We start from the raw sequence: 25,219 nt of genomic DNA, 5'->3' as shown, positions 1-25,219 counted from the left end.
ATTTTAAATATCAGCTCATAATAATAAGAGCTCATTTGGCAAACATTCACATGTTGGGACAAATATCAAGTAAATAGCTGAATTAGACTTATTTAAATCCACTAAGTTTAGGACAAATCACATTTTGTTAAAAAAAAAACAACAACCCCAAAACAATTACACCCTTTCCCGCCGTTTGAAAGTGATTACGTATTGACGGAACGTCGACCTCTGCTTCTACTTAGTTTCCCTCCTGGCCAATGGGGGCGCTGTAGACACAAAGCGTTTTGTGTAAACCGTCAGCCATCTGCTGCAGTCAGTTAGCTCCAAAGGGAATGGAAAATGGAGGACTGACCCACGAAAGAGCGAGGGGACATTATCCGTATTTATAACGCATGGGTGGGTAAAATACAGCAACTTAATTTATTTTAGTTCCGTTATATTTATTTTTGGAGTGTGTTCGTGCTTTTGTGTTTTGTTGCTACCAAACATGTCTAGGGCGAAGGTATCGGATGCGAGGACGTTGAACACGATTCGCTTGACGATAGCTTGAGTACAGTTACGCTTTTAAATTCGACTTCAGTTGTATACATTGGTTAAAATTTGAGTTTGCTACAAAATACTTGTCCCACGTAGTTTGTTTGTACTATATGTTGGCTTTTTAACGGTTACCTAAATGCTAATGATTTTAAGTTGAATTTGCCGCTAGCTTACCCACGCTCGCTGTGGCCAACAGCGCTAGCTAAGCTTACTGGCTACAAGTGCACGTTTTGCAACACGCAGTTTCGCATTGTGAAACAAAACAAAAACGACTAGAATAACCTAATAATACAAATGTAGTTTCAGTGTTATAGAAAGGGTTGCGTACCGTTTCCCACTGAATATTTCTTCGCCGCTTGTGGCACCCCGTTTGTAGTTTACATGAGCTAATGGTAAATAGCTAAGCGGTTGGCGGAATGTTGAATGTTTTGCGGCCGTCACTGGAGATGTAGGAGTGAAGAACGGGTCTGCTCTTATAGTATGCGGATTTTCCAATATCGTTTTGCTAGCTTGATTGTCTGCACATTGGGTTTTTTTGTTCTGTTTTTAAATAGTATCATGTGACAGTGTGGTATGCCGTATTGCAATGAAGAAATTAGATTATATCAGGCCGTGTGCAGTCTACCTTTTAAATGTCGCGCAGCAAGTACTGGACACGAGTATGTCTCTTCCGATGACTGCCGTCAGGCAGCATCCTGATGTAAACCTTTAGCAAATGTGTTAAAGTTGTTTTTTTCTGTATAAGTATATACACAATATTATATAATATGAAATTTTATTTTCGTCATGGCCCCTCCCACCTTCCTCGGTTATAGCGGTCCTCCCATTCACGTGGCGAGTTGTCGTGACCACAGACATACCATTGGACAAAATCCCGTTCAATCACACTCGCAGTCTTTGGGTGGATACCCCCCTCCAATCCATCGATGGCGGTGCAGTATGCAAGGCTTTATAAAAACGCTAATTTCAGGAAACTCAGGCGTCCATTGCGTAAGAATATTCATGCTAGAAGGCTTTACACAATTGCCAAAGGTTTCTGACTTGGTCTAACTTGTCTGAAAATGGCAAACTTGAACTTGCGTATTTGTAAAGTGATGGGTTGGCCTACTTATGCTTTCAGATTAGATTATTTCATCCATTTGCCCATGCTCTTAAAATGCAGCAGTCACTTTTTAAAAATATAATTTAAAAATTATAATTTGTTATTTTTGTCATCATACCATTGTGCTGCATGTCTGTTTTCTGTGAAGCCTGAAATAAATGTGTCCTAACTTGTGCTTCCTTGTGTCTTTCAGGTTCTCTAACCTCATACCAATTCTGATGATTTGGGATTTATGGAAGCTTTTTTGTTTGAAGAACTGCTTTGTTAGACATCTGCTGAACTGCAGGTATGGATATTGGTTTTCCCTGTCATTATTTTAACTTAAATTAGAACAGCAGTTCTGGCTTTAGAGAATATAAAGGAAACATCATCTTAATTCTTGTAACTCAAACTGCCAAGAAGAACAGAAAAACAAAACTGGAATTTTATCAGACCACCAGGAACTTTGTCTAGGCTTGTGAATAGCTATAGTTAATTATGAGTGTTAAGTCTAAGATTATAAAGTGTTGTCATATTCTTAAAGTCATAATTTATTAACCTTTAGTTAAAGTGTATTTAAAAGTAAAGTATGTGGTTACGGTTTAAAAAAAAAAAAAGGTTATTTCAACCATGGCAACATTAGAGTTTTAGAGGATGTGCATCACTGCCTTTAAACAGCGGGATGGTTACTGATTTTTATTTATTTTTTGTAGTATTTTGTGGTTTTGCCCTTTAAAAAAGGGTTTGTGATTTTTGTCTGTATTAAATATGGCATAACAGTACTGGAAAGATCGCAAAGCACAGACTCTGTAGAATGATTCTCTTTATCCTGTTTGCCTAAATGATATTAAGATGTTTGTGCTATCGCGCCCATTTCCATGGGTGCTGTACATGGTGCTCTACACCCACAGGGTTCCCTATGCATGATAGCATTAGTGTCATAACATACCCTCTGAAGAGCTGCACTTAAAAAAAAGAAAAAAAAGAAGGAAAAATATTTTTTTAGTATTATTATTTGCGAGTGTAAGTACAAAAGAATATAACAAGTATGTCTAAGAATGATGACGTTATTAAGCATTCTTAGTGCTACCTTAAAGCTGGCACCCCTCAGTAATTTTCATTTTGTAAAGTGAAAAGAGTGACTCATAGTCGGTCTCTTGTTCTTTTCTCTGAACTGTAGACGTTAATTTTGAAAATAGTGACTCCATCATCTATGGATGGGAATGTGAGCCCTGAGCTCTCTCTAGCCCCTGAGCCAGAGCAGAGCTGGGACTGCATGGATAGCTGCTCTCAAGGTATCTTGAATGAGCTTTTTTTTCCCCCCCCCCCCTTCACAATACCTTGTCTTAAAAAGTAAAAGTGGGTACAATTATGGTGTCAGGGACTTTTATTTTAAATGTGGTTAGACATACGGTAAGTATGGGCGATATAAGAATTGAGCAGTAATTTTTGTGTTTTGGTTTGTTTTGCCTTACATATGCATGCTTGCAAAACATTCTCCCTTTCTTCCAATGTTATGCTGATTTGATATCAATAATGGTTGTTCACAGGCGTTGGAGAAGGACGGAGTGAGAAGGAGGAACAGTTTCACCTTGAAAGTGAGAATGTGCCAAAACAGTTGGTAGGGGAGCAAGATAAATCTTCAAAGGCCAAGAGTGAGCTAAAGAAGACTTGGGGTTTCCGTCGGTCCACCATTGCAAAGAGAGAGATGCCAGTGGAAGCGGTAACCGACAGCCCTGAAACCCGCTGTCCTGTGCGCCGTAGTGGCCGACAGCCTAAACGTACTGACAAACTAGAGGAATTCCTCTTGAATGCCAAAAGAGCGTCAAGAAAGAGCGCACCTCCCAGTGTGGAAAGTGGAGATCCTCCTTCACAAACCCCAACTGATGCAGAGACGGCCTCAGAGGCCAGCTTTGATGGTAATGCTGATTCCAAGGCCGTTGAGGAAAAAGCAGAGACTCCTGAGAGAAGGACAAGGAGTGGTGCAAGGAAGCAGACTCAAAAGAAAGGTCGAGGTAGTGGCAGGCAGACCAGAGGTGGTGGAGCGACGGTGAAAGATGAGGGAAGCTCTGAGAATGAAGAAGACAGTAAAGATGCTGTCAAGAATACACAGGATGACAGTGAGGAGAAAAAAGAAGAAAAGAGTGATCTCACTTCTGAAGCTGTAGGGAGTGTCAGTGCAGCACAGACTCAGCCAGAGGAGGACTCTGAGAAGAAGGAGTTTGCTGAGGAGAAGAATGACGATAAAAATGATGAACTTGAGAAGACTGGCGAGGATGAGGCAGACAAGGCTGCAGCAGTGCAGGGAAAACGTGGACCAATACGGACATATGTCAATAAAAAGAAGGCAGCTAATCAGAACATTACACCTGTTAAAGCTTCTGACAACAAGAACAATGCTCTTGTAAAGAAGGAAGCAAAGCCTAAAGCTACCCAGAGTGGTGTAAAAACACGGAAACCCCAGACACAGGAGGAGGAGGAAGAGGGGGAGGAGGAAGAAGAAGATGATGATGATGAAGATGATGATGAGGATGAGAATGACTTATCCACATCGTCATCTTCAGTGGAGTCTGATGATGGAGGCTATGACCCCAATGCACTTTACTGCATCTGTCGTCAAAAACATAACAAAAGGTTTGTTTTGGCCTCTCTTTATCCTGTAGTGCATAAACTTGTTTTTGTTTCTCTCTACTGTCTCTTAGTTGCCTTTTGTAGGAATCATTTCATACACAAGTAAAAAAATGTTTTAATTACTATTATTTGAGAATGTCTTGATATTCACTGCTCACCAGGTTTATGATCTGCTGTGACCGCTGTGAAGAGTGGTTTCATGGGGACTGTGTGGGAATCACTGAGGCCCGTGGACGGCTGATGGAGAGAAATGGGGAAGACTACATCTGCCCAAACTGCACCGCTAAGAAAAACCAGGTGGTCAGGCCTGCAACTTCTATTCTTTCTACAAATATGGAAATTGGGAAGCCCAAAACTGATTTTGCTTCGCCGACCAATGCTTCCACTCCTCCTGTTACCTCGTCTACAAGTGCTGTTAAAGGTAATAATGCCGGAGGGGACTCCAGTCCGTCAGCTGTTCGAGCAGCAGCTTCATCTGCACAAACTACTGGTACTGATGAGAAAGCAACAGAGGACCTGGGTATCAAAGGAAGGATAGAGAAGGCTACTAATCCAACGGGAAAAAAGAAGATAAAAATCTTTCAGCCGGTAGGTCTTTGCAGCTGATATGAACGTAAAAAATGTTTTAGCCTCCAAATTATTTTTTGCACATCTTATTATTAAATATTTAACAGTGGGTTTTAAGTGCGGTCCTTAATTTGATGCCATGCTTAATGACTTAATTTCTCATTTGATGCCATATACCAGTTACATTACTACTGCTTTTTGAGTGCATAAATGTTGGGTTTTTTTAAAGGGAAAATTATGTGCTTTTTATTTTTTTGTCATATACTACCATGGTGCATGCTGTGATTTTTAAAATAATAAGGCCAGTATATGTAGATGTAATATCTGTGTGCTAAAAGTTCAAGCTTCAGGCTGCTGTAAATGCTCTGTGTGTGTTTTTTCTACTGTTGGATCTGTCTGATGTCATAAAGAGGGCATATTCTCAGGGTCCATTGTGGTTTAGTTGCAGGCCCGCCCTTTTCAGACCTTCCATTTACAAATTCCAGCCAGCTAGAAGGGGGAGGGCTGCACCAAGGGTCAATTTAGGATAAATTTTAAATGTTAATATATAAATCACACAAAGCTGCACTAAATCCTAATAGAGCTCAGGAATCAAATATATATAGCTTAATTATGTAGCTGAAAATGAGCACAGTAATCATTATTTTCAAGAATGTCAGTTAGGTTGTAATAATTGGTGGCAGGTAGGGCTCTCTGCCCAGTTTTCTGCTGAGAGATGTAGGTGTTTTTCACATGTAAGTTTACAGATAAAAATTGAAAGCATGGCAAAAAGAAGCCTACCTAAAGCAGCTTGAAGCTCAAAATTCTTTAAATGCTATTACGATCACAATTAATAAGATGATTCTTAAATTGTTTGAACTGACAATCGTACAGCGAAATGCAGAATATCAGTAGCTGTTAATTTTATTTTGTACTGGCTTGAAGCAGGCAGTACAGCAACCAGCTGAACCAAAGGCAGAGAAGGCCACACCACCTGTTGAGAAGAAGGCAACAGAAGGCACACCAGAAGTCAAAGCCCCACCAGACACAGTACAGAAAGTCGCATCACACGTGGAGGTGAAAACGACCCCAACATTGGCGGTTCCCGAGGACAAGGCTGAGCGAAAGGCTGATGAGGAGTCTTCCCTCTCGAGATGTATTGGACCTGGCTGTGAAAATGATGCCCAACCTGATTCTGTGTACTGTGGAAACGACTGTATCCTGAGACATGCTGCTGCTGCCATGAAGTCCATCACTGATGTCAAAGAGCCCAAGCAAAAGGATAAGGCCAAGGCTCAGAAAAAGTCCACACTAAAGGTAACTTGGATGGCCTAAAATGATGACGTTTGCCTGGTTTTAAAGCAGGAATGTTAATTCCCTTTGACAATTAAAAAGTTATTAGGTAGTCACCAACACTTGAGTCTGTTGTTTCACAGATAGACTGAACTATCTAAACTGAATCACTCCTTATATTTCATAGTCATTCATTGAGTTTTCATCATGTCTTGACACATTTGAGATATTATATCAGCATTGTTTGCTGAAGTTAATATAGTCAGATGTCATTACTGTCTTGTTTCGGAAGAAAAATTCACCAATTTAGTTTCATCATTTGTCTTGGCAATATCAAGTTTCCTTGTTTTTGATTACACTCTGTGCATGTCAGTGTCAGTACACAAGGCATAAATATAATTGAATGGTCTACTCTTAATTCTAACATTTAAACAAATGGGAACTGCTAAACTCTGATTTCAGCATAATTTGTTGTTTAAGTGCTGGCCTAAATAAGCAAACGTATTGGGTCGGCACACAAACCTAGTCTTAAAAGGCTTTTTCCAGTATGAAACGTGTATTTATTTCATGTGAAGTGGCAGAAACATGCATACTACTGGCCAATCGGGGCATAAAATGGATGTATTTGTAATAGTGTAATTTGCAGAAAATGGATCAACACAGACAGTTAATCCATTGTCAGATAGATGATGCTATCTGATCTTTGAACACTCTTTGAGTTCTCAAAGAGAATAATTCCTCAGCATTCTACTGTGTCATGACACAAAGAAATGTGCTGCATACAGATTGGGGTTTTTAAGACAACCAGCATGTATTAACTTTACAAGCCAATATAAATGATCCATTATAATTTTCAGTTCATAAAGACTACTGATGTTCCCTCGCCCTGGTGAATATGGGGTGACTTTATGCAGGAACAATGATGAAGCACTGACAGTCATGGCTGTAGTTTGTATACACTATCACAGGTTACATTTTTAATATATTGGGCAAAATCTAAAGACTTAAAAAGTGCAGACTCGTCTGTCTTATAAATGGTCTATATTCTTGTTTGTGCTCTTTTTTTTTTTTTTTTTGTGTATAGATTAAAATTTGTGGTTACATTTGCTACGTGTGTTTTAGCTCAGTATTAATGTATTTTTTTCTCATTGACAAGAAAAGCAGTCAGTAGTCTCACATATGTTGCTTCTGAAGTGATTGTTTGCAAACTTTGTCTTGTGGGGAAAAAAAACTGGGGGAGAAAGGCCTTCTCCAGGAACTCAAAAGGACTTTCGTATTAAAGCTTCAGCAGCTTGGAGAGGAAGTGAGCAGTGATGCACACTAAAGTGGCTTAACTCAATCCCTGAGTTTAACAACTCCTTCAGACATTGGGTGTCTTTATAAATGTAGGTCTTGTCATGCTAACGTCTTTTAAAACTGGTCCAGAGGTTTAGGAAAGACCATGAACTCACCTGTATAGCAGATTATGTAATCATTTACTTGGTTTTGTGAAGTTTAAATCCATGGTCATAATTTAAACTGGAGAGCATATGCAGGAAGCCTGACAATTTTGGTATGCTAGGCCCAAACACTAATGTTAATGTTCCGGATTTAGATAATTTTCAATTTCAAAAAAAGAAGTTCAGTACACAGTACAATAATCATAGAAATGTGTCCAGGTTTAGACTTGGATACATGCAAAGCAGTGTAAGAGACCTCCAGCTCCAGCATTGGAGTACACAGAAATGTCATTAATATGTTTTAAATTATTAACTGCACACTATTTGTATGCTTAAAGAGGAGAGTAGACTGAAAAGGCTATTGATTTTGTTTACCTGTTTTGTTTGGAGAGAGAAAAATCTGTTCTTAAAACAACACAAGTAAACACGTTTTAAACATCTTCATTTGTTGTTAAGGGAACAGTTCACCACCTCCTAAATAAAAGTGATGTGTGTTTCCTGCCCCGTTGTGCTGTTTTTTCCATCTTGATTTTGATGGTATCAGTTGACCAGTTAGAGATTTTGGCCGGGGAAATGTTCTTTATTAGAGTGGAGCGAGATGGTACTTGCCTTATTGTGCTCAGAGTGCCTATAAATGCATTTTTTAAAACTCAGCTTGAGTGTCTTTAAAACTACAAAATAAATAAATCCACAAACCTTGATCTGAGCAGGTTCATTTGGAACTATTTTCTTTCTACTCTATAAACAAATAAAACTTGTAGCTAGCAGTCCCTACAGCTCAGCTAAGGAGGGCTGCCATAGGTGTTTAAAAGCTGCACAGATCACAGTGGGTAGGTGGATGTTTTCTTTGCATAGTCATTTGATTCATGAGTATAGGCAATATGAATAAAAATGTACTGTAGGCCTGGATAAAAAGATTTGAATTTGGTTTTGGGCTGAACTGTCACTTTAAATCAATCTGAGTGGCTAAAACGTCTGAATGTGTTTCTTCTCGTCTATTCAGGGGACCGGTGCCGGTGGGAAGAAGGTGCAGAAGAAGACCCAGGAGGAGTCGGATAGCGAAGACCACAGTCCTGATCCAGATGATGATGACGACGAAGATGAGCATGCTGAGGAACACCCACCTCCGCCAGCCACTGCATCCTGGTCCAGCGACCATAATTACATTGCAGTAACACCAGAAAAGACTACACCCATATCACCAACAGTGTTAAACAAAAAGTGTATGTATCTCTTTGAAGGTCTTGATCTGTTGTTGAAACCATACTGTTGCTCTTCCATTATAAATGTGCTCCTGTCATGCTAACATCCTTTAAAACTGGTCCAAACGTTTGGGAAAGAACATGAACTCATCTGTATAGCAGACTACTTTATCATTTACAAGGTTTTGTGATGTTTAATGTAAGGATTTTGTTGTCTAATGAAAACTTGGCAGCTGTGAACAGGTAAGTGTCCCGTGTGATTTTGGTAAGTATTTCTGATCCAGCAGATAGTTATTTGGAAAGGGGTCCTTCACTCCATTGGTTGCACTCTTTTAAGATTACTTAATTAAGTTGGACAATGTGTTCCTTGGCTCTAGAGGAGCTTTCTGAAGCATGAAACAACTTGCATCGCTCTTATCTTGGCTTTGAATTGGAGCCTTTTAATTTCTTACAGAAAGCCTGTGCTGTAAATCAAAATCATCATTTTGGAAGTTGCAGACATTTACATTGAGGCCGATGTGTTATGAGAAAAATTTTTTTTTTTTTTCAGAGCAATGCCTCTGCTGCATTGATTTTAATCCCTTAGTTTCAGGAATGCCTCCCGGGAGTCCCTGGTCTTTTGGAAATGCAGCACTGGTTTGTTGGAGTACCCCTTTTATAGGTTTCCCACATATGTGCCTGCAACCTAAGAGATTATAAAGGCCAGTGTGGTAGAAACAAAAAGGAGGGCAGTATCTTAAATTTAGTGATTGATTGATATGACGTGTGTGTGTTTTCAAATTACCTGGTTGGTTTGACCGTACATGTCTCTTCACATCCTGGGTTCATCTCCTCAGCTGTTGGTCTCAAATAAGGCCCTTCCCTCCCATCCTCCAGCAGGTAGGTGTCTGAGCTGTCCCCTGTGATAATGTCAGCCTATGAAGTTGGGTCATATTGAGCTGATTAAAAATCCAACCTTGTGTTTTTTGCCCTTCATTTTATGAGTAATGGGCTATTTTTTTCAAAGTTTTTCATGCATGTTGAATATGATTCATCACTGCTCGTGGGAAACTGGTTTTAAAATAAAAGGTGTTAAACTGATTTTTGGATGCCTCGATTGATTATGTGAGCGTTGTTGGCTTGCCGTAGGATATCCTGACCAGTTAAGCTTAATTAGACATGTGCAACTGTTTAAGTCTACACACACTATGAAGACTTTGAAGCTTGAGAGCCTCTCAGATGGTGAACAGCTGGATATGACAGAACCTCTATCAGACTGGAGCACCTGTGGAGATGCAGTGAAGTTCAGGAATGCTACACCTGAAGATGAAATCTGAAGACCTGGGCTGAGCACAAAGGGCTAAAAGAAGTGCCATCTTGATTTTTTTTTAAACATATTTTTTGCACCTGATTTTAAATGTAATGAGGGAACAATATGAAATGTGGACAGTTTCATTTTCTGTATGGCTGCCTCTATAAAAAGCCTGGAGAAATAGTGAGGATTTTACCTGATGGGACAGCAAAGAGTAATTGGGTATAAATGCATTCCTAATGTTCAAGAAGGCCATATAGCCACTGATGGTTCTTCAACAGGGGGAAGTTAGAGCTCAGTGATTTGATCATCCATATCCCTTTTGCTGAATGATGATTTTGGCTTGTTTGACAACTTATGATCTATAGAAAAGAGCTGATTTTAGTTGCTCTGGTTGTATATATTGTATCATTGCACAAAGGCATAGTGTAAACATTTGGTGGCTGTATAGTATGTCAAGTTAGCTCAAAGCTAATGCAGTTCTGCCGCACGTTTGAGATGACGGAAGGACAAACATCTGCACATGACAGTTTGAAAGTGTTTACCAGGTAGCAGATCTATTGGCTTACTGGTTCCCCCCCCCGCCCCCCATATCAAATTAGGAAATATTCTATGTGATATTTATTGCGACTGAAGCTTTTGATCAAATGGATTACTACTGTCTCCACAATTTGAAAGAGGAGAAGAATTTGGCTTTGGTGTTTCTGGGGTCAGAGTTCAACTATCAACTTGATGGTGCATATAGGTGATCTTGTCATATTAACTAATTATATTTACAGTGTTATGGTTAGACTAAATTACATTTTGATATTTAGGGTGTGTGACACCTATGGCACATGGTTATAACCAGTGGATACCTGGTTGTGGTTGCTTGGAGCTGGTAGTTGTAGATCTTTTTAGATTTAATGCTATTTAGTTCATTCTGCTTGGCTGGCACATGATTTATAGTACTTGAACCTGCTCATCTTCTATGTGAATATATCAAAATGATTGGAGAACAATACTAATTTTGTCGTTGAGGATCATCACTTGCATATTTCTATAATAGTTGGGAAGAAGGTATCGCCCCCACTACTGTGCTGTCACTACAAAATAAAAAGGGACTTCATCTGCTCTGTTGTCAACTTTGTTTTTTTGACAGTGTTCTCTCTCTCTCTCTCTCTCTCTCTCTCTCTCTCTCTCTCTCTCTCTCTCTCTCTCTCTCTCTCTCTCTCTCTCTCTCTCTCTCATATGATTTGCATTTTTACTAGTTTTTTGGGGGATTCAGTTTATTTGAAATACATTTTAAAACTGCTTAACTTCGACTTAGCAATATAGTCTGATTTGTGCAATTGACTGCCTGTAATTTAGCAAAATATGTTGCCACATTGCACATTACAACTGAACATTATCACATATTTTAAAATATTGGATCTTGTTCTTGTTTTCCAGCCCCAACTAAAGAAGAGAAGCACAGTGAGAAGGACCATAAGGAAAAGGAACCAGCCCCAGCTCCTGAGAAATCCTCTTCAGCATCTGCGGCAGCTGGAAAAGGAAACAAGAAGTCCACAGCAACAAAACCAACCAAGGTTTCCCCAAAGGGAAAGAAACCTCCAGTTCAAGCTGCCAGTTCAAAGGGATCCAAGAAGCCTGTAACACCCCCAGCTAAAACTGCAACAAAGTCCAAAAAGGCCGGCCAGCCACCTGTCCACTCCCCATCTCCCTTTCCTTCAGGCCCGATCCACGTCACAGGAGCACTGAGAGTCACCAAGTCTAACTTCACCATTCCCAAGAAGCAACCTCAGCAAAAGGACACTAGTCCCCACAGACAGTCGTCCTCATCCCCTAGAGTCCCATCATCTCCCGTTTCCTCCTCTCCCTCCAGCCACTCTTCATCCTCCAGACCTACACATTCAGCTGTTTCAGCACCACCTGTTTCAGCACCACCTGTTTCCCCTATGCCGCTTCCACCTAACAACCAGATGAGACAGAACATCCGGCGGTCTTTGACAGACATCCTTTATAAAAGGTGAGTGACCTGCAAGTCCCAGTTGGATTTTTTTTTTTTTCCAAATTCTTTCTTCTTTTGGTTCCAAAAACATTACCCGAGGTCTGCAGATTTAAACATACATTCTTTTGTTCATTTCCACCAGGGTGTGCGACAGTGATGATCTGAAAATGACAGAGAGCGAGGTGGGGCGACTGGCATTTGCTATTGAAAAGGAGATGTTTAACCTCTGTCTTAGCACCGACAGCAAATACAAAAACAAATACAGGTCCCTCATGTTCAATCTGAAGGACCCTAAAAACAAAGTGAGTCAACATTAACGTGCATGCTGTTTTCAGTAAAGTACATATCTTGTGTTTATGCAGCTGTGAATGGAAGGACACCAATTATAGCTTGAAAAACATATTCTCATGTTTGCGCTGTATGGCATGTTTGTCTCAGGGCTTGTTCTACCGAGTGGTGGGAGGTGAGGTCAGTCCCTTTAGACTGGTCAGACTAAGTGCTGAAGAGCTGCTTTCAAAGGAGATATCTGAGTGGAGGAAGCCTGAGGCTCCTGAGGTAAATGGCACTGCCTTTTAATTCAAACATCAGGTGTAGGGCAGCTTAAGACTCATAAATTTTCCTGTTAGGATTTGCAGTTTTGAAAAACCTGTCTGCATAAATTTACACCATTGTAAAGTTTTTTTCCCCTTTTCCTTTTCTTTAGCCTCAGTCTCCTAGTGCAAAAGCCCATTCAGGGCAGTCCAAACCAGGCAACAGGCATGATGGTGGCTCCCATAGCGCCGATGTGGAGGATGCTCCACCAACATCTGATGCAGATGTATGTATCTCTGCCACCACTTCATCTTCTCGCATGGCTTCTTCTACAGTAAGTGGTGACAAGCTGCTGCTCTCACCCTCTTTTTTTCATGCATGAGGTTCTTGGCACACAGTGCAAACTATCAAAGAATGTTCACCAGCTTACAAGTTATCGCCTCTTGTCCTGTCAGTTTCTTTCCTAAGCTTTATCTGCCTCTCACAAAATGCATGGGTGTGTGAACCACTGAGAATTGTAGTTGTTACATGAGTGCCTGCGATTCCAGTTCATCTGAAGTTTGACTGATCTTCTTTGGTATATCCTCAGGATCAGGAGGAATTTGGTTCCACCCCTTCAGCTTCAGCTCAGGCATCTGCTGCTGAGGGGAACAGTGGCAGCAGCATGCCAGACATTTTTAGTAGCATGCTCAAAGACACTACTTCTGAACACAGGGCCCATCTGTTTGACCTCAACTGCAAAATATGTACAGGTAAATAAGAGGCTAAGAAGAAGTGCTATCATTTTTCAGCAGAATTGATTATTATATGGATGATTTATTTCTTTATTTTTGTAATAATCTTGCCTTGTAGGCCAAAAGACAGAAGATGAGCCTGCTGCTAAAAAAGCCAGACTCACCAAGAAGCCTGAAACAAAGCCACCTAGACAAGAGTCATTCTCATCCAGATCAGGGGATGTCTCACCTGTCAGCCAGCCACAGGCCAGCATGGCCACCTACCAAGATCCTTCATTGTACCAACACCCGGCCTCTTCATCCTACCAGTCCACCGTAGAGCCAGCAGTTCCAGAATCACAGCCACAGCTCTATCAGGAGGATATCACCACGATGGCACCTGTAGCACAGGCCCCTGTACCCATCTCCTCTGTCAGTATCACCCGCAGGGACCCTCGCATGGCCAGGCACAGCACCGGGGTGAGCGTCACTTACATGGCCCCAGAAAAGCCTGCCAGCAATGCAGCAGACCCACTCCCAGCTCCTGTTACTGCTCCATTGGAGGTTTTACCTAAGGCACCACTACCGATGCCCCCTGCACCGCCACCTTCAGTTGCTGCGCCCAAACTGTCAAAAACAAGGTGCTACATCTCACCAAAGTTCTTAAAAATACCAGAGAGCTCTCTTTTTAATAAGCTTTAGTATTTTGCACAGATATTTTACGTTTTAGCTAAAAGTATACCAGAGTAAAGTAACAGCAGCTGTAGTGCTGGTGATACTGAGGGACTTTGTTGTTGATGAGATGCTTTGAGATACTGTTTTGTGTAGTATGTTATAGTAAGAGACTGCATGTAGCCTGTCTAAAAGGAAGATGCTTTTGTTTTTACAGTGGATCTGAGCCGCCTCCTGAGGGGGAAACTGCAATATTTCTCCATGGTCAAGAGAAGATTTGGAAAGGATTTATCAACATGCAGTCAGTAGCAAAGTTTGTAACCAAGGCTTACCTGGTCTCGGGATCATTTGAACACCTGAAAGAGGTACATTTTCTAAAGCAAGAATATTTTCGTTATCATTAATGATTCATAGAAATGACATTTATGGTATTAGTTTTCTTTGTAAATGCCTTATGCTTTTTCTTATTTAAACATTTTGGTCTTCAGTTAGAAGAAAGTAGAATGCAAAAAGGCCCTAAAATGAAAAAGGATAGTCCAAGAATAAAAAATATCTGGTTGTAAAGGAGTATAATAGGTCCACTTTAATATCAGACCCTGTAATCTTTGAATTTCAAACTGTTTGACATACATACAGGCCAAAAAAATAACTGGTTTTGTTGTTGTTGTGCAGGATTTGCCAGACACCATTCATGTTGGAGGTCGGATTTCTCCAACCACAGTTTGGGACTATGTTGGGAAACTAAAAACCTCCCTCTCCAAGGTTTGTTAGTACAAAAACTAACTTGTTAAAAGGCTGTTTTAACTTTAAAGCCTTGCATGAAACTGTACTGTTTTCTTTTTCAAATCACAGGAGCTGTGCCTGATCCGTTTCCATCCAGCCACAGAGGAGGAAGAGGTGGCATACGTCTCTCTTTTCTCTTACTTTAGCAGCAGAAAAAGATTTGGTGTGGTAGCTAACAACAACCGCCGCATCAAAGACCTCTATCTCATCCCCCTGGGCTCAAAGGACCCATTACCCTCCAAACTGTTGCCATTTGACGGGCCAGGTAAGCATGTAAAGAGATAGATGTATACATCTTTGTGGGTATTTGTGTGTAAATTTGTAAATATTATTGTTTTTATGGTAAAACTTTCTTTCTATTCCTTGTGTGTTTGGAGTATGTTAAATCCATTTTTTCCTGAGGTTGGAAAAGAGAGTTGGTTTAATTGATGGGTTTGTACTGTAGAGGGTGCTCACGCTCCTTGTTGATACCCTGTAAATATCTCTGCATGTAACAGTTACTGTGTCTCTGCTGTGTATTTGACTTAATAAAGAAAGTTTGCATCGCAGGTTGTCATGTTAGTCTCAGCTTGTTGTTTCTTCTGAGCTGGATCAGTGAAAACAATATTGGATAGATGTTACCAGTACACTTCTATGAGCTATGTTTTCAGTCACATTACAAATAGGTTTTGCTCATTCTTTCACATGCTGCACCACTGAAACAAAGTCACTGTTTTTATTGCATTTAGTCTTAAACAACAGCTGAGAAGTTACGGCAACATAAAGTCAGCTGTCCATTTGGGAATCTCAGGGCTATTTTTTTCTGCATATTTTGCAACTATTAGCTGTTGATGATTCTTTTTATATTAAAGGAGTGAAATGAAATGTCAGTGTGGAAATCATTGGCCCTGACTGTAGGGTACTGATGATAACAAAGCATCAAAGTTATTATATTCACACAGTTTTATTGGGTTTTGTTTTTTTGTTTTTGCCACTGTCAGTAGATTATCTGGAAATTCATCATCAGCACATATCACAACTGACAGATATCAGCAAATTTAACAATTAGTCTTCTATGAATTTTGGTTTTATGTCTTTTAAAACCAAGTACAGTACATTTTGTTTCAGTTTGGACCATGAAAACATTTCTTTAGCTTTGCACGTTCAGCTTATTTTTTGGTCTTTTTATTTCACAGGTCTTGAACCAGCTCGTCCCAACCTGCTCCTTGGCCTGCTGATCTGCCAGAAGGATAGAAAACGTCCTGGTGCTCCGTTAGAAAGTGAAGAGAAACGGTCCAAGACTCAAACCAAAGATGCAGAGGAAACCAGCCTTCCAAAGCCACCTCCTGCAGTCAAAGCAGAAAAGAACACACGGCAAAGTCTTGAAATCCCCTTCAGCACAACTCCTCCAGGATCACCTCCATCTAGCTCCTCCGAGGCTTCCACCACCTCTGTTCTGTCCCTGTTATCTTCCATCAAGGCTCCATCCACATCCGCTACCACTGACAAGGACTCCGTTTCTTCATCCAACTCTGTTTCTTCATCCGCAGCAGCTGCCACTCCTCTTGAGACCATTCTCAAGACTCTTTTTGGCAAGAAAAAACATGACTCTGAAGCTTCCGACTCACCGTCTGATCAGGGTGGGGAATTTGCTGCCCCAACAGGTACAATGTTAGATCCTATAGTTCAGAAGTTTGCACAGATTTCTAAAGAAAAAACAGTAGAGGAGGATGAAGATGACCGACCTTATGACCCAGAAGAAGAATATGACCCCAGTAGATCCTACAATGTGCCGAAGAAGCCTATGGAGGTGGTAAGCAAACCTGAAGTCACTAAGCAACCTAAGGTGGAAACAAGTGAAGCTGATGATGTTGCATATGACCCAGAGGATGACTCTATTTTCGAAGAGGTTAAAACTTTAGTTCCAGGTCAAGCTAAGCCTGCAACTGAGTCTGCAGCCGATCCCCAAAAGATTCTTGAGAGCCTTAAACACATTGGTGATCAAGCATTGCAGAAACAAGGAGAACAGCAAATGTCCTCTACAAGCACTCCTATTGCCTCAGTGACACTTGCAAGCACACTCTTAACTCAACCTGCAAAATCTCTTTTGGCCAATTGTCAGTTGCTACAGCTTGGCAAAAAGGTTGAGGAGCTTGTGAAATCTTCATCTGTTGCTCCTTTAATCAATCAGAGGAGAGATCCCAGACAAAGCAGGGATCCTCGCCAGTCTACAGGCAGCAGAAAACTGTCTGATGAACCCGAGGACAAAGAGGAGACACCTGCTCCAGTGACCGATCCTGTTCCTCCAGCCTCACAGCCTGAGGTGCAAGAGCTGCAGTCGCCTAAAACAGGCGAACCTGCAGACTCGTCACAAGATTCAGACCCCTCACTGCATCAAGAGGAAGTGAAAAGTGAGGCGCTAGTTTTCATGGAATCGGACAAGGCAGAGGTTTCAATTCCTTTATTAGGCGAAAAGGTGGACCCTGATATGGAAGTCAGCTACACAGATGAGAAAGAAGAGAAAAAAGAGGAAAGCGAGCCAGTTAAGTCTGAAACAAAGATGGACAAGTTCAGTATGTGGCCAAATGCAGCCAGTATTTTAAAAGCTGAGGATTCAGAGTATGAGGAGAATAGCCAAGAGACATCTACAGCAAGATATTACAGTGAGCCTGCAAAAACATCCAAAATAACTTCAACAATCCCAGTACTCACTCAGAGCACAGCAGCAGCTGACACTCAGTCACATCACATGCTGCATCACATGACAGGGTCAGACTTCGACAGTGAGTACAAACCTCCAGCTGACATTCCTCCACAACCCAACTTCTCCCTTCCCCGTTCCATGCAGGGCCAAAATCTAATAATGAGGCCGCCTCCAGTGCCTGTGCTACCACCCATGCAGGCCATGCAAGGTCCTCCAATGTCAGCCCCCCCTCCTATTCAGGGACCCCCTCCTCCAATCCATGTTCCTCCCCCTGTGCACAGTCATCCCCCAATGCAAGGTGACAGCAGTCAGCAGTATGGCCCACCACCATCTTCATACCCTCCCTATCAAAACCAGTGGTCAAGCACGCAGCCACCACCTCAACAGCCACCACCTGGCCCACCACCTCAGAATATCATGCCACCCAGAGGCCCACCACTACCACCATTCCCTCCAGTAACCCAGAGGGGCCCACCTCCTCAGATATTTGATCCCTCCATTCCCCCTCAGCACATTGGACAACCAGGTCCCCCTCCAGGACTTCCCCTTCCCCCCACCTTCGATGGACAGAACAGCTTAGCTCCGCCCAGATTCACTAGTCCTCCCCCACCACCTTTTAATTTCCCTGGAAACAGAGGTCCTCCTCTGCCTTTCACCGCTCTGCCACCTGGTCACTTTGATAACAGGCTTCCTCTTCCAAATCTCTTTCCAGGGCATAGGGGTCCCCCACCACCTCAGTATGGTGACCATGGGGCTCAACCAACAATAGTAGACCAGGCTCGAGGATCTGCAGAACAGTATAACAAAGATGCTGTTAATAATCCCAATCAGGGCCCTCCACCAGGTCCAAGCTACCGGGGACCTCCACATAACCAGTATGAGGACAGACGAGGTCAGCCTCCCAGTGGGGAGCACTTCAATCCACAAATCCAGTATGGGGGCTCCAGACCTCCATCTTCACCACCACACCGAGGATTTTTTGATGAGCACAGAGGTCCTCCATCTCAGGAGACCAGACCTCCGCCTTTTGCAGGCTCTGACCGGTACCGCTTTGACAGGTACTCTGATGAGGCGAGACCTGTTCGCCACAGCGGGCCACTGCTGCCAACTCCTCCGGAGGCTCCACTAGGTCCGCCAGACCTACACCGGGACGATCACTGGCGCCGCCATTCTCCTGAAATGAGGAGGAGGAGCAGCACCACCCGTGAGGACTCAGAGCCTCGCAGTGGAGATCGCTTCAGCCGCTTTGAAGGACATAGAGAACTCATTCATGGTTCCTCACAGGCCCCTGATGAGAGGCCGAGGGATCTGTCTGAGGACCGCCGGAGAGAGAAAGAGAGAGATGTCCCTCATGCTGGCAGGCCCTCATGGGACAAGGGGCAGGGAAAGCGGTGGAGCCGAGAAAGAGAGTGGGACAGAGGCAGAGAAAGGGACCGGGATAACGAGCGTAGCCGAGAAAGAGACCGCAGCAGAGGGAGGGAGGGTGAGAGGCACAGGGATGCAGAGGGAGAACGACACAGGGATCAAGATTCAGACAAGAGGCGAGACCGAGATAGGGACAGGGAAAGAGACAGAGTTAGGGAATCTGACAGGAAAGACTTGGACCGAGATAGGGGAAGAAACCGTGACAGAGAGCGAGAACGAGAGCGTGAGAGAGACAGGAAGCGGGACCGATCCAGAAGCAGAGAGAGAGACCGTGACAGGGATCGTGGGAAAGATCGGGGTAGAGACAGGGACAGAGACAGAGATCGAGATAGGGACAGAGAGAGGGAGAGAGAGAGAGAAAAGGAGAGGGACCGTGACAGAGGCAGAGATCGTCGGGAAAGAAGCAGAAGCCGAGATAAGAAAGAAGAGAAAAAGGACAGTAAACACGATACGTCCAAGGACAGTGATAAAACCACAGAAAATAGCAAGAACGTTTCCTAGTCTCTGTTTTATGGACATTACGGTTCCAAGACTTTTACATCTTTAATCACTGTAAAAACAGAAGAGCAGTATTTCATCAGATTTCCACGGTTGTGTTCCTACCAGACAAAAACATTTAAATATGTTTGTATTCTCTTTGTCACCTAAAGGTTTCTAAGTTTGTTTTATTACATTTGAAAAGCAAAAAACTGAATGCAAGCTAAACTGCTTGTGGTACAAGACGTATTAATGTAGGCTGCACAGTCCTATTACATGTACCTTTTTTTGTCAAAGCATTTTTCTTTTTAGAAAACAATAATGTAACTGATTCACACCATTTGCAATATGTAAATATGAATGTATTTGTGTATATAAGGATGTTTTTAATCATACTTTTCTAAGTAGAGAAAATAAAAGCCATATATCTGAGATGGACAATGTGAAGGCTAAAGATACACTGAGACATAAATGTGTTAATATGTTCAACAGATTTGAAATAAAATGACATCAGCCTTACAGTATACACCACAAAAATGGTTGTTTATGAACTGTCACTTTTTTTTGTTTCAGCTCTACTAATAAACCTGTTTGATGGCATTTGTTTTGGATGTAAACAGTTTTTCTTTCAAATATAAATGAAACGATTATTCATCTTAAAAGTGGTGTGGGGTTTTTTGTGTTCACACTGTTGTTTTAGCTACACATACTGATTATTAGCTTATTGAGTCAGATGATAAAGTGAGCAGTTTCAGTTGTTAAAGATCAGAAATCAAAGCTTTTCTTTTTCAGTAATAAAACACGTATTAATCTCGATAATTAACTTTCAATTTAGGAGCTTATTTTTTCAGTCCATATAGAACCACCATATAATATTTTGGCCATGGCCTGTACTAATATGAATATATATAATTGTGAAGAAATTCAAGCTTCAGCAACACCGACTACAATACAGAACCTCTTTAATGTTTGACCCATGCTGCAGTAGAAAAACAAAGCAAACAAAAAACCATACATCCACATCTCCTGATGAGGCGCCGACTAGACAGTCCAATAGAAAACTTTTACGCCACCATAAGCCAGATAGATCCACCTGTGGGGGTGGTTAAGTGTTATCCCACCCAGCGTCAAGCAATTTAAAACAGTTTAAAATGAAACTGAAAAATAACCCGAAAGCTTACAAGAAAAAAAAATTCCTTCGAATTGTTTTGGGTTGTTTTTTTTTGTTTGTTTGTTTTTTACATCTGCAAGGAAAATAAAAAGCAATGAAAAAATAACGATATGAGGTGATGAAGGGTAAAAACTTCAAGTACCTGAATGGTTTTAAAACCATAAGGAGGAAAAACAGACTTAGTGTATCAGCAAGCCTCTTCAAGGCCACTTCAAATTGTAACCTGCATAAACAATATAACATTATCCAACCTTTATGCAACCAAAGAAGGTGTGGGGTTTATCACCTGTAAGACTGAGAATGAATTTATATGATACAATATCCATGTAACGTGATATATATTAATGAAACCGACAGTTTCCTTAAAAAACACATAACTGAAGACAGAAATTTAGCTGACCGAAAAAAACAACCAGTAATGTTGCCTGGCATTTCAGTAAAAACATCACATTTCATCCTTTTTTATTACAGACAGAGGTGCTTGAATCTAACCACAGATGGGTTGATGTCAGTTGTTTCAGGAAAAGGAAGGATTGTGGCTTTTCTAGTTTAAAAGTTTATTTCCAGGGGGGCGTGAACAATTTTGTAGTTATGTTTAAGTAGTGTTTCATAAATTTTGTCCACATGGTATAGTGGTTTAGACATTCACCTAACATTTAACATCAATCTTCAATACCAGAAGGAGACGCATATCCCTCTGAGGTTGTGTCAGGAAGGAGAGCAGCATAAAAATCACTGTTAAGATTCAGAGTCTCCTTCTGTGCTTGGGCATCCCTGACCACAACGTTTTGGATTTTCCTTTGGAACCACACAAACCCATCGTTAGGTTTATAGTTCAAATATGCAAAGCTGATGAATACTGAAGTAAGCAAACATTTCCATAAAGAATCAGGCCTTTTGACTAACTACACTGCTGAACTAAATCACTGGATCTGCATACACTCCATACACAGTATAATTTATCAGTATTATTCAGCATAAGATGAATAAGCTTTTCATTGTCATCAATCAATCTTCATTATGGCTGAAAGTTTCTTCACCCTCATGAGACTCATACTCTGCATTGTTACACGACTCATCTGCAGACAGGTTTTCCTCTTCTTGTGCTTCACTGTCAGAAATCACAGTGTCCTCCTGCGACTCCAGAGAGTCAGCGGCCTCTTCCTTTGCTGCCTTGGGCTGCTTTGACCACAATTTTTGGATTTTCTTTGGGCACCACACAAACTCATCTTTAGGCTCATAGTTCAAATATGCATACTTGATGAGACCTCTGCGCTTTTTCTTATCAAGTACAGCAAACATAAAGTAGCTGAGGACGCTGTCCCTGATGTTTGGAAGTTGTCCGTTGACCAGAGTCTCCTCCAGGAAGAAGCGGACCAGAGGGGCTTGGTAGTGACGGTAACCCAGGTTTCCCAGACACTTCAGGATGCGAGTGATGCGCAGGCTGTTGTGTGTGTGACTGTCAGACAGTGATCAGTCCCAAAATTAGATCATTTACAGCTTTTTGTCACTTTTACTGCACACAGATTTTTTTTAAATTCAGAGGTAGTTTTACCTGTTAAGGTTGTCAAATCTTTCTTCCCAGTGCTTTGCTCTCCTGACTTCTCCAGTTTTTTCATCACACAACACGATACCATAAAAGTCCAACATGAGCTTGTACGACTTCACCAGGTTTTCCTGTGCAAGGCTGTGATTACAAAAATCCTGAAGGAAACATCGAACCTCTATCAGTGTATAAGACATGTTTTCTTTTTAAATCATAACTTGGTAACTTTCACAGGTTTACCGTAATTTCTTCCTTTGTCAGTGTACTGGCCTCATAGTTCACTCCTGGGTCTTGCAGTGGGAACAACCTTTGAGAGAAAATGTCGTTACAAACTGGAACTGAACTTTTTACATCATATTTGTGACTATAGAGTAACTTACCACTGAATATATGTGTGCACGTACTCAAGGCTTTCATAGTCTCCATACCATTGTTCATGGAACTCAGTTATGCTGACACCTGGTAACAAATACAAGTCACAGCAAATAAATCTGTTTGCAAATGAAGCTGCACAGATTACGATTTATCCAGTGATCACTGAGGTGGTTCAAACTGATATTTCTGTACTATAAAATATATTTTTCTGACTCCATGTCCTTGTGTGAAATGGTATTCTTCTTCAGGTCTCTGAAGTTATTCCAATGTCATGAAGATATTTTGAATACTTGAAAAAGATGAGATGAATAACAAAACAGATCTACTAAACTCTTCTTCTTGAATGAAAACACATGTATGTTATGTTCAGTTTAAGGACATTTGGGTGCTGGTAAAAGGCCTACCGTCTGGCACCGATCGTTTCTTTCCAAGGTAGAAATTCAGATTAGACTTGTCATCCTACACAAGAGAAAAGAATTTGATTCAAACCATTTATTTTGTTCTTCTTTGAAATAAATCTAAAAACAAACGTTTACATACATTTGTGTTCTTCTTCCTGTGCTGTGTCTTGATTTGGCTCTGCAGGGACACATAAAAGAACAACATGTGCTTGGCTCGTGCTTAAACATGAGAGTGTGTGTTTACAGTGTGTGTGTGTGAGACTTACAGGGTAGTCATGTCTGTAGTTCTGCATGTCTCTCGCAGCACGTTCAAATCTGCTGAAGTTGTACTGGAACACAGAAGACAAATGGAGTTCAGGGGTAACACTGCACAGCTAAAGGAGACATTCAGTAACCCAAAGATCATCCTTGGAGATCCTCCATCTTTATTTACAATAAATGGGTTTCTGTCTTTGTGCATATGTCATTCAGTGTCTCTTTGTTTTCATTTTTTGATCTCATATTGATTATTTCAGAGATATATTTCACAACACAAAATGTAGTCACCACTCTAAAAATGTTTCTGGTTATCTACTTCTTTGTTCACCATTGTTATTTATGTCCATTTTATCTTTCCCACTGATTTTAATCTCTTTTGGGAAATTTTAAATGTCTTTCTTTGGCTCTTTGTTGTTTTTTTGAGCCATCTTTGTGATTTTTTTCTTGCAGGAAAAATCAAGAAATGTGAACAGAGCTATCACCTCAATAAAGTTCTCTGGAGGGGCCATCTAACACCTTGGGCCTGTGGGCCTGTGACAGGTGGCTCCTTTTATGCCTGCAGTAAATGATTTGTGAGCAGACGTGGAAAATCAAAGTACTTGTGACAGGCACTGGCTTACTTACATAGTTTGTTGTCTGTCTGATCCTGCTGGGAGGGCTCTCCTCATTCGGGTCGGTCTCCCAGGTTGAATCATAGTCGCAGTAGAATCCATCCGTAGTGTGAACTCGATACTCTGTGCTGTCAAACTCTTCCTCTTCTTCTTCCGGCCCTGTCAGCTTCTTCCCTTCGTCAACTGCATTTTCCGTGCGCATTTCAGACTCATTTGGGTGTACCATAGAAACCTAAAAGGAATAAAGTAAAGAGCAAACCACGGCATTGTGCCATGTTTGTATCTCCAAGTTGCCTGTTATACAGTCGATCAATTCTTTTTCACGTTTTACATTCACAGAATACGAACTTAAAACGTTTGGTGAGAAACCTGCATGATCACCTTACTGTAAATGTTCATTTCTTTACTCACATTTTCATCAACGGTCTCAACTCGATCATTTTGAAAGTTATCTTGGTTAGACCTTGTCCACTTGGTCTCGGGCTCCTCACCATTATCTGAGGACCTCTTTAGTTCGGGACTAATAACCCTCTCTGCATCGTCAGGTGAATTCTTGAGTGCACGTGTGTTGTCATTGCTTGTTTCAGACTCATTTCTGTCTTTCTTTGAAAAAGTTAAAGGTCCAAACACCATCTGTGTGCGGCGCACTATCCAATCCCGAAGCGAGCGAAACCCACTGTATCCAACCGTGGTGCCAGCTCCATGCTCTCTGCTGTCAAACTCTTCTTCTTCTGGCCCTGGCAGCTTCCTCCCGGACTCCCGGCCTTCGTCAGCCTCATGTTGACCCTCACTGACATCCCCCTCTGCGTCTTCAGATAAACTTCTGAATGAATCTTCGTTTTCTGTGCTTGTTTTAGACTCATTTCTGTCTACTTTCCTGTCCAAAGTTGAGTACGGTGAAGCAGAGCTCTTGTTTCTAAACCACGCCATTATGTTTATATCTCATAGTCTGTTTCACTTTCACTTTTCCCGTCCAAAGACAACTTTGCAGACAGAATACAGATATCATGTTCCCTTATAATTATATAAAAGGAGCACAGAAAAGAACATGCTAACTTTCTTTCTTCTTCTTCTTCTTATGCTTATATAGGCAGGATATACATGATTAATATTATAGCGTAACTATTATGTATTTGTCTGCAGATCAAAGGGAGACTAGTGTTTAGCACCGCCCACTGATGCAGGTCAGGGGCGTTTCCAGGATTTGTAAAATAAGGTGACACAGGGGTGAACAGAGCAGGGTGGCCACTGGCAGTGTTGGGGAGTAACGGAATACATGTACCGCCGTTACGTATTTAAAATACAAAATATGAGTGACTGTATTCTGTTACAGTTACCGTTTAAAAAGGTGGTATTCAGAATACAGTTACTTTGTTGAAATGAATGGATTACACGGGGGTCTTTTCCTGTTTCATATGTTAGGCTGTCCCCTCTCTCTTGTTAGTAATTCCACGCCGGTGGAAACCCAAACAAAGCACGCATTAAGAGCCTCTAATGCCTGTGTCTCAATCTAGCGGCCCATGTCACCCCTACTTGTGGCCACATAATGACGTGAAGAAATATTTTTAAAAAATGATTCTT

The 25,219-nt window shown here is 41.4% G+C and overlaps 2 protein-coding genes across 5 annotated transcripts; one reads left to right on the top strand and one right to left on the bottom strand.

Moving 5' to 3' along the window:
* Positions 1-244: 244 nt before the first annotated feature.
* Positions 245-19,938, top strand: dido1 (death inducer-obliterator 1). Of its 4 annotated transcripts, none has more exons than XM_026168755.2 (17): positions 245-378; positions 1,815-1,907; positions 2,781-2,895; positions 3,151-4,234; positions 4,393-4,819; positions 5,726-6,094; positions 8,513-8,732; positions 11,434-12,010; positions 12,135-12,294; positions 12,431-12,547; positions 12,696-12,857; positions 13,113-13,275; positions 13,376-13,877; positions 14,126-14,273; positions 14,581-14,670; positions 14,761-14,956; positions 15,867-19,938. In XM_026168755.2, the coding sequence occupies exons 3-17, from the start codon at positions 2,814-2,816 to the stop codon at positions 19,298-19,300; spliced, it is 7,731 nt and encodes a 2,576-aa protein (XP_026024540.2). In that variant the 5' UTR covers positions 245-378; positions 1,815-1,907; positions 2,781-2,813; the 3' UTR covers positions 19,301-19,938. The 4 variants fall into 4 exon arrangements, with proteins under 4 accessions (XP_026024540.2, XP_026024541.2, XP_026024539.2 ...); XM_026168756.2 differs by having other exon boundaries at positions 5,723-6,094; positions 12,696-12,809; XM_026168754.2 differs by having other exon boundaries at positions 5,723-6,094.
* A 283-nt stretch (positions 19,939-20,221) lies between these two features.
* LOC113021734 (uncharacterized) lies at positions 20,222-24,684 on the bottom strand. The gene is made up of 9 exons (XM_026166452.2): positions 24,050-24,684; positions 23,652-23,870; positions 23,036-23,098; positions 22,909-22,947; positions 22,773-22,827; positions 22,374-22,452; positions 22,234-22,300; positions 22,003-22,151; positions 20,222-21,906 (listed from the first exon to the last, which is right to left on the bottom strand). The coding sequence occupies exons 1-9, from the start codon at positions 24,566-24,568 to the stop codon at positions 21,456-21,458; spliced, it is 1,641 nt and encodes a 546-aa protein (XP_026022237.2). The 5' UTR covers positions 24,569-24,684; the 3' UTR covers positions 20,222-21,455.
* Between the last annotated feature and the right edge of the window lie 535 nt (positions 24,685-25,219).

The sequence above is a fragment of the Astatotilapia calliptera genome, chromosome 5 (genome assembly GCF_964374335.1).
Source record: "Astatotilapia calliptera chromosome 5, fAstCal68.1, whole genome shotgun sequence".
Classification (NCBI taxonomy): Eukaryota; Metazoa; Chordata; class Actinopteri; order Cichliformes; family Cichlidae; genus Astatotilapia; species Astatotilapia calliptera.
This window is presented reverse-complemented; position numbering and strand designations above follow the sequence as displayed.